General features: G+C 38.2%; 1 protein-coding gene across 3 annotated transcripts in view; it reads left to right on the top strand.

The window, feature by feature from the left end:
* LOC480351 (coiled-coil domain-containing protein 170-like) overlaps positions 1 to 17,855 on the top strand; it is a 53,409-nt gene that overhangs the window by 19,425 nt on the left and 16,129 nt on the right. For all 3 annotated transcript variants that reach the window (XM_038544916.1, XM_038544914.1, XM_038544915.1), the window contains exon 3: positions 5,046 to 5,302. In XM_038544916.1, coding sequence (XP_038400844.1) covers positions 5,046 to 5,302 — 257 coding nt within the window. The remainder of the gene's footprint in view (positions 1 to 5,045; positions 5,303 to 17,855) is intronic.

Raw genomic sequence — 17,855 nt, 5'->3', positions numbered from 1 at the left:
GATCCCGGGTCTCCAGGATCACGCCCTGGGCCAAAGGCAGGCGCTAAACCGCTGCGCCACCCAGGGATCCCTTAACCCATTATTTTAAATAAATAAATTTATAGTTAAATAAATAGGTCTTAAAAGAGACTCTGATCTGCAATACACAGACGTAGGGATGAGGCAAATCACATATTTTGGGCTTGATCTTTTTTTTTTAAAGATTTTACTTATTTGAGAGAGAGAGCAGGAGCAGGGGAGAGGGGTAGAGGGAGAGGGAGAAACAGATTCTCTGCTGAGCAGGGAGCCCTATTTGGGATTTGATCCCAGGACCCTGGGATCATGATCTGAGCCAAAGACAGGCACTTAACCGACTGAGCCACTCAGATGCCGGCAAATCACATATTTTGAAAACAAGTAGAAACTGACAAATGAACACCCGGGGGAAAGAGTGGACATGCTCAAAAAATACCATAGGGGTGGGCAGCCCTGGTGGCACAGCGGTTCAGCAGGGCCTGCAGCCCAGGGTGTGATCCTGGAGACCTTGGATTGAGTCCTGCTTTGGGCTCCCTGTGGGGAGCCTGCTTCTCCCTCTGCCTGTGTCTCTGCCTCTGTGTGTGTGTGTCTCTCATGAATAAATAAATAGAAATCTTTTAAAAAGTAAAATAAAATAAAATACTGCTCCATTCCCCCAAAATATGCATTATTAAAAGCTGCTCTATGGTCTTAACCTTTAAGCAATTCTCAAAGGATACGACAGCCTTCCTACCATAGAGGAGTATGGTTTATAATATGAAGTTGGGCTTTTGGGACATTCTGGCAAAATTCTGAATAGGAATCAGTTTTGCAGTCTGAAGTAGTGAGGACAGGAATTCCTAAAAAAAATTACAGCATCATTAAACTAAAATTTCTTAGAATAAAATGCAACCATTAGTGAAATAATAAATTTAACAAATTCTCCCTAGAAAAAGGGAGTGATTAGTTAAGAGAACTCACTATCACTGATAATTAAATTGGTTTAAATCTTTCTAACTTGTGCTAAATAAACACTAGAGTCAGATTTTTCCCCCTTCTTACTTTTCACACAAGTAAAACTTTTTGCTCCCATGTTAGCTATTACAAAGGAGCTATTCTTTTATAGCATTTTTTAAAACTAAGCTCCATGCCCAATGTGGGGCTTGAACTCAGGACTCTGAAGTGAAGAGCTGTATATTCTACTGACTGAACCAGCCACAGGCCCCTATGGTTTTTGTTTTGAGGGAGCCCGACCTGGGAGTCGATCCAGGGTCTCCAGGATCAGGCCCTGGACTGAAGGTGGTGCTAAACCGCTGGAGCCACCGGGGCTGCCCCTGGAGCAGTATTTTAAAAAGAAAATTGGTCTGTACTGAAAATGGAATTAAAAAGCAGTCTAAATGATGAAGTCAGTGCGATCCTGGAGATGGGGATGGCCCATCAAGTTTTCATTCAATTCCAGACTTTTCTTTACCCTGGGAAGCTTTACCTCGCCTCCAAAATGTAAGCTGCATTTTAAAAACTCACACACTCATTTACATCTATTGTGGTCATTTAAAGAAAAAACCCCTGCAATATAGGATTTGTTACATCCAGTTTAGCACAGTTTCTTAATGTCAGCACAAGGAATACCTCCATGCAAGAGAAAAAGAACCACCAAAAGAAAACTGGAGAGAAGTAATCAGGGAGGGAGAGAAAAAGAAATTTCATGAATGTCAAGGATCAGTCATGGATTCACTGCAGAAAGCAGAAACCACCCTAAGTATTTCAAGCTGAAAATGATTTAATGCAGAGAATTATGTATACAAAGTGATTGGAAGGTCTGGGTATGGGATTTGGGGCCAGAACTTGATGAATGAGTTTAAGGACACACCACCATGGATAAGATCCTGAGGTCAGGAAGTTGCTGCTACTTCACCTGAGCCTTTTATTTTATTTTATTTATTTATTTATTTATTTATTTATTTATTTATTTATTTATTTATTTATTTAATTCATTTGAGAAAGAGATAAGGACAGAGGATGAGCAGAGGGTGGGGCCAGAGGAGACGGGAACTCTCCACTGAGTGGGGAGCCTGATGCAGGGGGATCCCAGGACCCTGAAATCACAACCCCAGCCAAAGTCAGACACCTTAATCAACTGAGCCATCCAGGCATCACCCGCTGAGTGTTTATTGCACAGACACAGCTGCCTCAACCTCCATAAAGCTGGTAGTTAAGTAATGGGATGTTTTTCTCTGGCCTCTTCCTTGACCTTGCTTATCAGCAGAATTAGCAGTGGGAAAATGGCCTTCTCTCTATTCTAAGTTTCATGGGAATGCATCTCTTTAGTGCAGCTCAATGTACGTATAGCATGGCTCTCAAAGTGTAGTTCCACAGATCAACAACATTAACATCACCTGGGAACTTGGTATAAATACAAATTCTGAGGCCTCATGCCACACTAAAAACTCTGGATTTGGGCTATCAATCTGCTTTTTTTCCCAATCTGCTTTTTAATGACCCTGCAGATGATTCTAATGCACTGCTGAAGTTTGAGAACCATTAGCTTAGAGAATCCCAGACCCCACAAGGACTCTGGAAAAGTTTTATTTCTAGTTCTGCAGAGTAAGACATCATAGTGGTGGGAATGGATACCAAGTGCCAATGACCATATCCAGCAAAAGAGCATGGCCTGGCCAGTGGTGTCAAATGTTTCAGTGACATGTGGAATATGATGACAACTGAAAAATTCTTGAATCTGATAAGAGACCTTTGGTGACTTTCTGATATAAAAATAGAATTATAGTGGATAAAGAATGAGCACAGAGCATTCTTACCATCAGTATGGCTGGGCAATGAGGAAGAGAAATGGGCTTTAGCTTGAGCTCAAATCTTTTTTTTTTTTTTTTTTTAATTTATTCATGAGAGACACAGAAAGAAAGAGAGGCAGAGACACAGGCAGAGGGAGAAGCAGGCTCCATGCAGGGAGCCCAACATGGGACTTGATCCTAGGTCTCCAGGATCACACCCTGGACCCAAGGCGGCACTAAACCACTGAGCCACCTGGGCTGCTCGAGCTTAAATCCTTCACTTCATCTTCATGACCTTGTCTGTGTCCATATCTACCACCTTGTCTCCATTTCTGATAGCTGAGTTGCTTCTGCAGCTAATTAGGGAAGCTTTTCGCATGACATAATTTCAAGTTCCAAGGGAGCACAAACTCCAGTTTAGTGTATACCTGCAATTTAGTTGTATGTTTTCAATTTACTCTATTATATTTTTGTATGTGACAGACACTATTTTAGGTCCTTGGTATATGTTATTTTTATTCCTTACAACTGCAATGTGAGGTGGGTAAAAAAAACTTAACTGACTTCTCTACGGCCACAGTTTCTTGTTCCTCCAAATTTTGTGGTCTTTCTATTCTCCCATACTTACTTTCTCTGGAAACTCCATGACCTCACTGAGGTGTGTTTTTAGACTTGATGTAATGAAAAATACATATAAAGGTATATTTTGAGAACATGTAAGTTTCATTTTATTGTCTTAATTTCACAGAATTTTTAAGAATTAGAACACATTTTATACACATATTGGACTAAAATATTAGTTTGAAATGCTTGGTCTTCCCAATCCCTGTGCTATTAGGAATTATAGCATTTCTCATTAATGAAACTTTTTCAATAACTAATATTCCTGACCTTTTTCTGGTTATAAAGCTAATGATTTTTTATAATGTCAAATCAAATTTGCCCCCTCTCCCCCTCTTTTACAAGTTCATCAGGATCATACACAGCCTATTAGAAATTTGAACAAATTGGCTTAAATTAAAAATTAATTGACCCCTGAATGTTAGCAGTACCTCAATTTTCTTTATCTAGTAAACTTTCTTTGCTTATCAGATAGAAGATTAGAGATTTTAAAAATGCTTCCAAAAGCTAAATAAATCAGCCACCTAACAGCAACCATGCCCCCTGCCTTTCCAATCCTTCTTTGGTCTTTTTTTTTTTTTTTTTTTTTAAGTAGGCTCCACACCCAGCATGGAGCCCCACAAAGGGCTTGAAATCACAACATTGAGATCAAGACCTGAGCCAAGATCAAGAGTCAGATGCTTAACCAACTGAGCCCCCCTGGTGCCCCTGGTCTTTCTCAGTTAGCAGGTTATGGCTCTCTTCTGTTGCTTCTCCTCTCACAGACCATCACTCTTCTCTTCATAAATTTATGATCTTTTCTTTCCTTTATTTGCTTTAAAAATATAGTGAATTTAAGTGTCTTTCTTTCTCCTCAGACTCCTATTCACCCATTTCAAACACAAACAGAGCCAGGAAACAATGGTATAAACATAGGCCATTTAGGAGAGAGGCCTCTGAACACGGTTCCCTTCACAACCAGCAGAAAGCAACAAAGCATTAAGTATTTCTTTTCTGCTAGGGATTATTGAATTCATTATTGGTATAATTTACTCTTATAACATTTTAAACAACTTTAATATTGATGAGAATAAATTCACTTATTCCAAATGCGATGTGTCATTTTGATATGATTTTTAAAAAATTCCACTGCTTCAGTTTTTATTTTCTTAATAAGTTTAAGTAGTCTCTACAATCAAAATGGGGCTCAACCTCATGACCCCGAGATCAAGAGCTGCAAGCTCTCCCAACTGAGCCCCTTGATGCGATTTTTTAAATGTATATAACATTGGAATATATTGTTAGGAGATTTGAGACTCTTCATTTCATCATATAATAACGTATAACTTAGGGCGCCTGGGTGGCTTAGTCAATACGGTGGCCAACTGTTGATTCCAGCTCAGGTCATGATCTCGGGGTCCTGGGATGGAGCCCCATGTCGGCCTCTGCACTCAGTGGGGAATGTGCTTGAGGATTCTCTCTCTCTCTCTCTCTCTCTCTCTCCCTCTGCCCCAAACCCCACTCATTCTCCACTCTCTCTCTAAAATAAATGAATACATCTTTTAAAAAAAATAATGTATAATTTAAATACCCATAATGAATTGAAGTCATGAATTTTCTAAAAAAATTATGATTTTAAGTAACATGTCCCTTTCTTCTTAGCTAAGAAATCTTCAAAACAAGCTCTTCAGAAAAGAAACTTCATTGCAAGAGATGAAGAGTGAGCTAGAAAGTTACAAAGAAAATAATGTGCAACAATCTTTCGAGATTATGTCCCTGAAAGATAGTATCAAGGACCTAGAAGAACTTATTGCTTCTCTAACCAGAATTAAATCTTTGAAAAACACCAATATTCAGAATCTTGAAAGAGGCAACTGGGATCTGACTGAAAGAATTATAGAGCTAGAAAACCGTCTAAGGTAGGAATGGTTTTCCAGTTTGTTTTCAAACATGTCATTTGACATAAACTTACAAATAGTATATAAACTCCAGATACCTGGGCAGCCCGGGTGGCTCAGCAGTTAGCGCCGCCTTCAGCCCAGGGCATGATCCTGGAGACCCGGGATGGAGTCCCACGTCAGGCTCCCTACAATGGAGCCTGCTTCTCCCTCTGCCTGTGTCTCCGCCCCTCTCTCAATCTCTCTCTGTGTGTGTCTCTCATGAGTAAATAAATAAAATCTTAAAAAAAAAAAAAACTCCATATTCCTGATTAAGCACAGAATTTAAACTTAGTAGGATTTCATGTAATACCTAACTCAAAATTATTATGCTTAAAAAGACCTTTTTATTGAGAGATAATTCATGTACCATTAAAATTCACCCTTCTAAAACAATTCGCCTCTTTAAAATATATAATTCAGTAGTTTTTAGAATATTCACAAGGTTGTGCGATCATTCCCAATCATTACCATTCAATTCCAGAACATTTCATCACCCTCCAAAGATACCCTAGGTCCATTTGCAATTACTCCCCGTATCACTCTCTCTGGTCACTGACAACCACTAATCTACATTCTTTCTCTATGGACTTGTCTTTTCTGGATATTTCACATGAATGTAATCATACAAGATATGGTTTCTGTGTCTCACTTATTTCAGTTAGTACTGAAATTATTTTTAAGATTAATCCGTGTTGGAGCATGAATCAGTATACATACTTCACTCCTTTTTTGTGGCTAAATAAAATTCTATTGTATGAATATACCACAGTTTGCTTATCCATTCTTCAGTTCATGGACATTAGGTTGTTTCTCTTTTTTGGAGGAGCCTTATGAATTCTGCTATGATCATTCTTGTATGAGCAGAATTGCTTGGTCATAAAGTAACTCTATGTTTACTTTTGAGGACGTTCCAGACTATTTTCCAAGGCAGCTGCATCATTTTATGTTCCCACCTGCAAGTCTAAGGATTCCAATTACTCCACATCCTAACACTTGTTATTATTCATCTTTTTTATGATAGCTATTATAGTAGATATGAAATCACATCTCATTGTGATTTTAATTTGTATTTCCATAAGACTAAAGATGTTGAACGTCTTTTTGTGTGCTTTTTGGTCGTTTGTATATTCTTTTTGTACAAATACCTGTTCAAATCCTTTGTCCAATTTTAAATTAGGCTGTCTTTTTATTTTTGAGTTACGTTTTCTGTGTGTTCTGTATCCTAAAGCCATATCAGATAAATGTATTATCTCTCATCTGTGGGTTGTCTTTTCACTTTCTTTTTTTAAAACTTTTTAAAAAGTAATCTCTACACCCAATGTGGGGCTCAAACTCATGATCCCAAGATCAAGAATTGCATGCCTCTTGGAATGAGCCAGCCAAGTGCCCTGTCTTTTCACTCTTAAGAGCGTCTTTTGAAGCACAAAGTATTTTAATTTTGATGGAAGTTTTATTTTTTGTCACTTGAGTCTTTGGTGTCATATCTAAGATACCATTGCCTAATCCAGTGTCACAGATTTACACATGCATTTTCTTTTAAGATTCATAGTTTTAGGGACATCTGGGTGGCTCAGCAGTTAAGCATCTGCCTTCGTGTCAGGGCATGATCCCTGGGTCCAGGATTGAGTCCCACATCGGGCTCCTTGCATGGAGCCTGCTTCTCCCTCTTTCTCTATCTCTGCCTCTCTCTCTGTGTGTCTCTCATGAATGAATAAATAAAATCTGTAAAAAAGAAAAAAGATTCATAGTTTTAGTGCTCAAATTTATGTCTCTGGTACATCGTGACTAATTTTTTTGAACACATTTTATTTATTCATTCATGAGAGACGTAGAGAAAGAGGCAGAGACACAGGAAGAGGGAGAAGCAGGCCCCCTGTGGGGAGCCTGATGTGGGACTCCATCCCAGGACCCCGGGATCAAACTCTGAGCTGAAGGCAGATGCTCAACCACTGAGCCACCCAGGTGTCCCACTTGATTAATTTTTGTATATGATGCAAGTTAAGAGTCCACATTCATTCTTTTTTATGTGAAGATCCACTAGTTGTTCCAGCATCACCTGTTGAAAAGATGCTTCTTTCTTCTATTGAGTTGTCTTGGCAATCTTGCAAAAAAAAAATATATATATATATAGGAATTGATCATAAATGCATAGGTTTGTTCTGTACTCTGAATTCTATTTGTCTATATGTCTATCATTACACCAGTACCACATGTCTTGATTAGTGCAGCTTTGTGGTAAGTTTTGAAGTTTGAGTCCTCCAAGTTTATCTTCTTTTTCAAGATTATTTTGGCTATTCTGGGTCTCTTGCTTTTCCTTATAAATATTAAGATCAGCTTGTCAATTTCTGTAAAAAGACAACTGAGATTTTGAATAGGGATTATGTTGAATTTATAGATCAATTTGGGGAGTAATGTCATCTTTTTTAAAAAAAAAATTATTTGGGAATCCCTGGGGGGCTCAGCGATTTGGCACCTGCCTTTGGCCCAGGGCATGATCCTGGAGTCCTGGGATTGAGTCCCACATCGGGCTCCCTGCATGGAGCCTCCTTCTCCCTCTGCCTGTGTCTCTGTCTCTTTCTCTCTGTGTCTCTCACGAATAAATAAATCAAATCTTTAAAAAAATATATTTGGGGGGGGGGCATGGGGCAGGGGAGAGGGAGAGAGGGAATCTCAAGCAGACTCCTCACTGAGTGCAGAGCACAGTTTGGGGCTCAATCTCATGACCCTGAGATCATGACATGAGCTGAAATCAAGAGTTGGACACTCAGCCAACTGAGCCATCCAGGTACCCTGGGGAGTAATATTAAGTCTTCCAATCCATGAACATAGACATCTTTCCACTTAACTAGGCCTTTAATTTCCTTCAACAATATTTTATAGTTTTCAGTATATATGTCTTATATATTTTTGGTTAAATTTATTTCTAAGTATTTTTTTATGCATTGGAAATGGAATTTTTTCCTTAGTTTCATTTTCAGGTTCTTCATTTTTAAGCAGTAGAAATATAATAGATTTTTTTAAACAAGTCTTGCGTCTTACAACTTTGCTAGTGTTTCTTATTAGTTCAAAAAATTGATTTTCTTGTTTGTTTTATTTTGTGGATTCCTTAGGATTTTCTCTATCTAAGACCAGGTCATGAGATTTACTTCTTTCTAATCTGAATGCTTTTAATTTATTTTTCTTGCCTAATTGCCTTGGCTAAAACATCCAGCACAATGTTGAATGGACGCAGTGAGAAACAAATCCTTGTTTTGTTCTTGATTTTAGGTGGAAAGCTTTCAGTTTTCACCATTAAGTATGATGTTAGCTATGGGTTTTTAAAAAATATTTTATTTATCTACTATGAGAGACACACAGAGAGAGAGAGAGAGAGAGAGGCAGAGACACAGGCAGAGGGAGAAGCAGGCTCCATGCAGGGAGCCTGACGCGGGACTGGATCCCGGGTCTCCAGGATCATGCCCTGGACTGAAGGCAGCGCTAAACCGCTGAGCCACCTGGGCTGCCCTCTATGTGATTTTTTTTTTTTAATAGATGCCCTTTACCAGGTTGAGGAAATTTTTTTCTGTTTCTAGTTAAGTGCTTTTATCATGAAAGTCCATTGGGTTTTACTTTTTAAAAAATGGTTTTTCTGCATCCATTGGGATAACCATGTGTTTTTTTTTATATATACATTATTCTTAAACTTGTGGTTACTTAGTTGGTATGCAAAGAAAGGAGATATTTAATCATATGTACTTGGTGGGTAGCAGGAGAAATAAAGTCATTAATTTTCCCTCTTATAGCATTAACAACATATTTAAGGATATACAATATGGAAAGCTGTTGTATTCACTTATGAATCTTGGTGTAGCTGTTTCCATGTTGGTTATTATGTAATGGCTTAACTGATAGGTTGAAGTTTTTTCTGGGTCTTGCATTTCCTAAATACTTTTATTTTTTTTTAAAGATCTTATTTGTTTATTTGAGAGAGTGAACGAGTGAGAGAAAAAGACAAAGAGCACGCAAGCAGGTGAAGGGCAGAAGGAGAAGCATATTCCCTGCTAAGGAGGGAGCCTATTGGTGAGGCTCAAACCCAGGATTCAGGGATCATGACCTGAGAGCTGAAGGTAGACACGTAACCAACTGAGCCACCCAGGTCCCCCCCCAAAATCACTTTTAAAAAGAAAATATAGTGTCAGCTGGCTGGTTCAATTAGAAGAGCATGCAACTCTCAATCTCAGGATCATGAGTTGGAGACCCACACTAGGTGTAGAATTACTTAAAATGAAAAAATAAAAACTTCAAAGAAAAAAGAAATCCCTTAAGGAAATGAAAGGATATCTGAGCTTGAAACTAAGGAAATAAGTCTCTACTCAGATTAAGAAATTAGTTAAAATCAAAGGCCAGCAAGAAAAACTTTTTTCTAGTTTTGCAGTGTCTCAAAAAAAGATTGACAGAGTTCAAATGAAGAACTGATTAAAAGCAATTCATCACCCAAATAAATATTTTCTTAGTGATAAGCCATGACCTGAAATTGGTCTATAGTTTGACCCCTAAGAGCTGAGCAAGCATTGTAAACTCTTTAACAGAATTTTGAATAAGGCTGCCAAATGATTAACTATGGACTTTTTGCTTTGTCAAGTATAATTAACATATGCTGGTATATTAGTTTCAGTTGTACAATATAATGCTTCAACAGTTCTATACATTACTCAGTGCTCATCATAATAAATGTCCTCTTAGTTCTATTCTCTATATTTGAGTCTGTTTTTTTATTTGTCTCTTTTTTCCTTTGTTCATTTATTTTGTTTCTTAAATTCTACACAAGTGAAATCAGACAGTATTTCTCTTTCTCTGTATGATTTCTTTTTTTTTTTTTAAGATTTTATTTATTTATTCATGAGACACACAGAGAGAAAGAGGCAGAGACACAGGCAGAGGGAGAAGCAGGCTCCATGCAGGAAGCCTGACGCAGGACTCCATCCCGGGTTTCCAGGATCATGCCCTGGGCCAAAGGCAGGTGTCAAACAGCTGGCCGCCCAGGGATCCCCTGATTTCTTTTACTTAGCATTATACCCTCTAAATCCATCCATATTGTCACAAATGGAAAGATTTCATTCTTTTTATGGCTGAGTAATATTCCATTATCTATCTATATCTATATCTATATCTATATCTATATCTATATCTATATCTATCTATATCTATATCTATATCTATATCTATATCTATATCTATATCTATATCTATATCTATATCTATATATCTTCTTTATCCAATCTATTGATGGACACTTTGGTTGCTTCCGTATCTTTGCAATTGCAAATAATGCTGCAATAAACATAGGCATGCATTTACCTTTTTAAATTAGTGTTTTCATTTTCTTTGGGTAAATTTACCCAGTAAATTACTGGGTCATGTGATAATTCTATTTTTAATTTTTTGAGGAACTTCCACACTGCATCCCACAGTGGCTGCACCAGTTTGCATTCCCACCAATGGTGCACAAGGGTTCTTTTTTTCTTTACATCCTTGCCAACACTTGTTATTCTTGCCATTTTGATTTTAGCAATTCTGATAGGTGTGAGGTGATATCTCGTTGTTTTTATTTGCACTCCTTTGATGATTAGAGCATCTTTTCATATGTCTGTTGGCCATCTATATGTCTCCTTTGGAAGAATATCTATTCAGGACCTCTGCCTATTTTTAATAGGACTATTTGGAAGGAGTTATTGTTGAGTTGTGTTAAGTTCTTTTGGATATTAACCCCTTATCAGGTCTATTATTTGCAAATATCTTGTCCCATTCAGTAGGCTTTTTGTTTTGTTGATGGTTTTCTTCATTGTGCAAAAGCTTTTTACTTTGGTGGAGTCTCAATAATTTTTCTTTTGTTTTCCTTGTCTGAGAAGACACATCTAGAAAAATGTTCTATGGCCAATGTCAAAGATATTACTGCCTATGTTTTCTTCTTGGAATTTTATTTCAGGCCTCAGTTTTAGGTTTTTTAATCCATTTTGAGTTTAATTTTATGTATGGGATAAGAAAGTGGTCCAGTTTTATTCTTTTGCATTTAGCTGTCCAGTTTTTCTAATACCATTTGTTGAGGAGAGTGGTATTTCCCATTGTATATTCTGGTCTCCTTTGTCATAGATTAATTGGCCATAAAAACATGGGTTTATTTCTGGACTCTATTCTCTTCCACTAATTGTGGATCTATTTGTGTGCCAGTACCATACTGTTTTGATTACTGCAGCTTGTGTAGAATAGTTTGAAATCTCGGATTGTGAATATTTCCAGCTTTGTTCTTTCTCAAGATTGCTTTGTCCGTCTTTTGTGGTTCCATACAAACTTTAGTATTATTTGCTCTAGTTCTTTGAAAAATGCTGTTGATATTTTGATAGGGATTGCATTAAATGTGTACATTGCTTTGGGTATTATAGACATTTTAACACTATTAATTCTTCTAATCTCATGAGTATGGTATATCTTTCCATTTGTATCATCTTCAATTTCTTTTATCAATGTTTTATACGTTTCAGAGTATGGGTGTTTCATCTCCTTGGTTAAGTTTATTCCAAGATATTTTGTTCTTTTTGCTGTAATTATAAATGGATTGTTCTCTTAATTTCTTTATCTGCTACTTTTTGTATAGAAATGCAATCAATTTATATGTATTAATTTTGTAAGCTGCAATTTTACTGAATTCATTTTTTACTTATAATAGTTTTAGGTTTCCTGTATATGTCAGGAATACAAATGTCATCTACAAATAGTGACATTTTAACTTTTTCCTTACTGATTTGGATGCCTTTTTTTTTTTTTTAAGATTTAATTTATTTATTCATGAGAGACGCAGAGAGAGAGTCAGAGACATAGGCAGAGGGAGAAGTAGGCTCCCTGCATGAAGCCTGGTGTGGGACTTGATCCCGGAACCCTGTGATCACTCCCTGAGCCAAAGGCAGATGCTCAACCGCTGAGCCATCCAGGTGTGTCCCACCTTTCATTTCTTTTTCTTGTCTGATTAGTGTTGCTAGAACTTCTAGTACTATATTGAATAAAAATGGTGAGAATCAACGTACTTGTCTTGTTCCTGATCTTATAGGAAAAACTCTCAGTTTTTAAATATTGAGTATGATGTTAGCTGTGGGTTTTCCATATATGGCCCTTATTATGTTGAGGTGTGTTCTCTCTAAATCCACCTTATTGAGAGTTTTTATCATGAAGGAGTACTGAACTTTGTTACATGCTTTTTCTGCATCTATTGAGATGATCATATGATTTTAATCTTTCATTTTGCTAATGTGGTTTAACACATTGATTGATATTGATATGAATTGATGAATTTGAACCATCCTTACATCCCCAGAATAAATCCCACTTGATCATGGTTCATGATCCTTTGAATGTAATTAGCTCCTGTTTTCTTGGGGATTTTTGCATCTGTGTTTGTTAGAGATATTGACCTGTAGTTTTCTTTTTATGGAGTGTCTTTGTCTAATTTTGTTATTAGGGTAATGCTAGCCTTCTAGAATGTATTTGGAAGCTTTCCTTCCTCTTCTGATTTTTTAGAATAATTTGAGGAGAATAGGTATTAACTTTTTAAAAAATGTTTAGTAGGATTCACTTGTGAATCTGTCTAGTCCTGGATTTTGTTTGTTGAGAGGTTTTTAAAAATTATTATTACTGATTCAGTTTTATTACTAGTAATTGGTCTGTTCCGATTTTTTATTTCTTCCTGATTCAGTTTTGGAAGATATGTTTCTAGGAATTTATATATTTCTTCTAGTTTATCCAACTTGTTGGCATGCAATTTCTTGTAGTAGTCTCTTATAATCCTTATTTCCATCGTGTCCATTTTCTCCTCTTTCATTTCTGATTTATGTATTTGTCCTTATGTCCTTTTTTCCTGATGAATCTGGCTAAAGGTTTATCAATTTTGTTTATCTTTTCAAAGAACTGGCTTTGGTTTCATTGATATTTTATTTTATTTTTCTTTATTTCTGTCTTTCTTTCTTTTATTTATTGCATTTATTTCTACTCCAGGCTTTATTATTATTTCCTTCCTTCTTCTAAACTTGGATTTTGTTTGTTCTTCTTTTTCTAGGTCCTTTAGGTGTAGGGTTAGATTGTTTATTTGGGACTTTTGTTTGTTTCTTGACATAGACCTGTATTGCTAAAAATTTCCCTTTTAAAACTTCTTTCATTGTGTCCCCAAAATTCTGGTCCACTGTGTTTTCATTTTCATTTGTCTCCATGTATTTTTTATTTCCTCTTTGATTTTTTTTCACTGACATGTTGACTGTTTAGCAGCATATTTAGTCTCCATTTGTTTTTTGTGGGTTTTTTTCCAGTAATTAATTTTTAGTTTCACACCATTGTGGCCAGAAAAGATATATAATATTATTTCAATCTTCTTAAGTTTATTAAGATTTGTATCATGGCCTAAAGTGTGGTCTATCCTAGAGAATGTTCCATGAACACTTGAAAAGAATATGTATTCTGTTGTTTTGAATGAAATGTTCTCTCTATATCTGTTAAATCCATCTGGTCTAATAGATCATTCAAAGACACTTTTTTCTTATTGATTTTCTGCCTGGATTATCCATCCACTGATGTATGTGGGATGTTAAAGTCCCCTGCTGTTATTGTATTGTCAATTTCTTGCTTTATGTATAATGTTTGTTTTATGTATTTAGATGTTCCAATTTTGAGTGCATAGATATTTACAGTTGTTATATACTTTGTTGAACTGACTCTTTTATAATTATGTAATGCTCTTGTCTCTTGTTACAGTCTTAGTTTTAAAGTCTGTTTTGTCTGTTATAAGTATTGCTATTCTGTTTTTGTTGTTGTTGTTTCATTTTTATTTGCATGGTATCTCTTTATCCTTTCACTTTCAATCTGTATGTCTTTAGGTTTGAAGTGAGTCTCTTGTACGCAGTATATAGATGGCTCTTTTTTTTTTTCTTTTTTAATACATTCTGCCACCCTTTGTCTTTAGATTGGAGCATTTAGAATATTTACATTTAAAGTAATTATTGATAGGTATGTACTTATTTTCATTTTGTTAATTGTTTTCCAATTATTTTTGTAGTTATTGTATCTTCTCCTTACACTCTCTTTGTGATTGATGACTTTTTGCAGTGTTAGGCCTGAATTCTATTATTTGTGTATCTATCATAGCTTTTGGATTTGTGGTTATCTTGAGGTTCATATATAGGACTCTAAATATGTAGCAGTTTATAGTAAGTTGATTTGAGTTTGAACACATTCTAAAAGAACATTTTTTTACTCTCTCCTCTATATCTTATGTATATGCTGTCATATATTTTATATCTTTTGATTCATAATTTTCTTCTACTTATGGCCTAACCTTTTTCACTTATAGAAGTCCCTTTATCATTTCTTATAAGGTTAGTTTGGTGGTGATGAACTCCTTTATCTATTGTTTGTCTCAGAAAATCTTTATTTCTCCCTCAATTCTGATTGATTACCTTGTCAGGTAGACTATTTTGGGTTTTAGGTTTTTTCCTTTCAGCTCTTTGTCACACCTTTCTAGATTACAAAGTTTCTGCTGAAAAATCAGCTGATAGACTCATGAGGTTTCCACTGTATGTAACTGGTTGCTTCTCACAGTTTTAAAATTCTCTATCATTAACCTTTGACATTTAATTATTGCATGTTGGTAATATGGAGCTCCTTGAGTTCATCTTCTTTGGAGCTCTCCATGTTTCCTGAACCTAGATCTATTTCCTTCCCCAGATTAGGGAATATTTCAGATGTTATTTCTTCAAATAAGTTTTCTTCCCTTTTCTCTCTTCTCCTTCTGGGACCCCTATAATGCAAATGTTTGTTTGCCTGATTTTGTTCGAGAAGTCCCTTACCTATCCTCTTTTTATAAAAAAAAATTCTCTATTCTTTTTGCTGTTCAGCTAGGATTCTTTCCATTTCCTTGTCTTCCAGATTGCTACACCTTCTTCTGCATCCTCTAATCTGCTGTTGATTCCCTCTGGTGTATTTTTTATTTCACTTATTGTATTCTTCAATTATGATTGGTTATTTTCTGTACTTTCTCTTTGTTGAAGTTCTCACTGAGTCTAGTCTTCTTTCGAGTCTGATGAGTATCTTTATGATCATTACTTTAAACTCCTTGTCAGACATAGTTCTTATTCCCATTTCATTTAGTTCTTTTTCTGGGGTTTTGTCTTTTTTAAAAAAAGATTTTATTTATTTATTCACAAGAGACACATGGAGAGAGGCAGAGACATAGGCAGAGGGAGAAATAGGTTCCTCACAGGGAACCTAATGTGGGACACAATCCCCAGAACCCAAGATCACTCCCTGAGCCGAAGGCAGATGCTCAACTCCTGAGCCACCCAGGTGTCCCTGGGGTTTTGTCTTGTTCTTTCATTCAGAACATATTCCTCTGTCTCCCCATTTTGCTGGACTGTTTCTATGAGTTAGTCAGCACAGTAACTTCTCCTAAACTTGAAGGAATGGTCTTGTGTAGTGTCTTCTCCTGTGTAGACTGTGTGTGCCTGTTGACTTTGGATGGCTAGCTGGAGCTGTCTGGCATGGGCTGGGAGTCCTAGTGTCCTCCATGCTGAGGCTACACTGGTGGGATTGCTGGAGCTAAAGTGAGTGTGGACTTGGGTGGTCCCAGGACTCGGTGCAGACAGTGCACCAGCAGGACAACTGAGGCTGAAGTGAGTGTAAGCCAATGGGCCCTGGAGCTTTTCATGCAAATTGCCCTGGCAGGACACCTGAAGCTTAAGTGGGCACAAGTTGGGGTGGTCCCTGGGTTATCTGTGCAAAAGGCACCCTGGCAGGGTAGCTGAAATGAAAGTGGGTATACACCAGACATCTTGGGGGGGGGGGGGGTCTGTGCACAGGGTGACCTGAGAGGGTAATTAGAACCAAGGTGGGGCATGGGCCAGGGGGACAAGGGACACTTGATGCAGGAAGTGCCCCAGTGGGATGTCTGGAACTGAGATGAGGCATGTCAAGGGCTTCTGAGGTGCTACACAGGACCACCCTGGGATGACAGCTAAAGCAGAAGTGGGTGAAAGCGAGGGTGTCCTGAGGTATTCAGTACAGATGGTGCCCTGTTGGGGTGATTAGAATGGAGGCTGGCATGGACCAGGTTGTCCAGGATGCTCTGTACAGGAGGCACCATGGTGGGGTGGCTGGAGCTGAGGTGGGGTGTGGGGTTGTGGTTCCAGGGTGCTCCATGCAGGAGATATTCTGGCAGGACAGCTGGAGCTGAGAGGAGCATGGGCTAGGAATTCCCAGGGGATTCTGTGCAGGGGGCACTGTGGCAAGGTGGCTGGAGCCTCCATTAGGTAAGAGGCCCCAGAGTGTTCTGCATCAGGTGTACCCTAATAAGCTGTCTGGAGCTGAAGTGGTGTGAGCTTGGAATTTTCCAGGGTGCTTTGCACCTGTGTCACCTTGGCATGATGCTGGAGCTCTAGTGATTGCTGGACCAGGGGTGTCCCAGTGTGTGTCATGCTGGGGCTGTCTTTGTGAGACAGCTGGGGTTGGTATGGGCTAGAGACCTAGGGCTCACTGAGGTGCCTGGACCTTGTTCCTATCCACACTATCAAGGTGGATGGAGATGTAATTATGGTGCTCACCAGCCCCTTCAGCATGGAAAGAGTTCTAGCAGCTACCCCTGATGTTTTTCAGAGTTCTAGGGCTTGCTCTTTTACATACATTTAGTTCCTCTTTTAAACTGTGGCTTTTCTGTGCCTCAGGGTATCTGGGGCTGGTGTGGACCAGGGGCATGGGGCTTGCTGGTGTGACAGGCTGGCCATGGTGCCTGGACCTTGCTCTCTCTGCACTATCAAGATAGAAGGGGAATATAAATCCTGGTGCTCCCTAGCCCTTCTACCCAGAGAGAGCTCCATCTGTTCCCTCACTGCCCAGCAAGTTTCTAGACCTAGCTCCTTTACACTCTCTTAAACCTTGGTTTTTCCTCCATGCCCCAGAGTATCTGCGTCAGGGACACAGTGCTTGCTGAGGCAGCAGACCAACCACAGCATCTGGAACCCTGCTTCCATCTGCATCACCGAAGTGGAAGGGGAACACAAACTGTGCCACCTACTAGCCTCTCTGACCCAGAGAGAATTCCAGCAGCTCCCTCACCACTGGACAGGAGTCCAGGGCTAGTTCTTCCATGTTCCAGTTGTTTTTCTAACCTTCAGTTATCCCTCCAAGCCCTAGGGCATCTGGAGCTGGCATGCACCAGTGACCCAGAGTTTGTGGAGGTATCGGCTAAGGTGTCTCGGTCTCTCCTGCCTCTTCCTGTGGCTTCTCCACCCTCTGTTGTGCAAAAGCTGTCCAGTCAGCTCTCAACTCCCCCTCAGGCAGAATTGCTCTACAAATAGATGTAGACATGGTGTCTCCATGGAGGAGATGAGCCCAAGGCCTTCCCATGTCACCATCTTAGACTGGAGCCTCTTCTCATGTCTCCAAAATACATTTCTTCTGAGAGTTTTCCCATTTTTCTCTTCTGAAACTTTATTATTTCATTTTCATATTTTGAAGGGTTTTT

This window comes from Canis lupus, chromosome 8 (assembly GCF_011100685.1).
Source record: "Canis lupus familiaris isolate Mischka breed German Shepherd chromosome 8, alternate assembly UU_Cfam_GSD_1.0, whole genome shotgun sequence".
In the NCBI taxonomy this organism is placed as follows: Eukaryota; Metazoa; Chordata; class Mammalia; order Carnivora; family Canidae; genus Canis; species Canis lupus.
The sequence above is the reverse complement of the archived record's forward strand: the minus strand, read 5'-3'. Positions and strand labels throughout refer to the sequence as shown.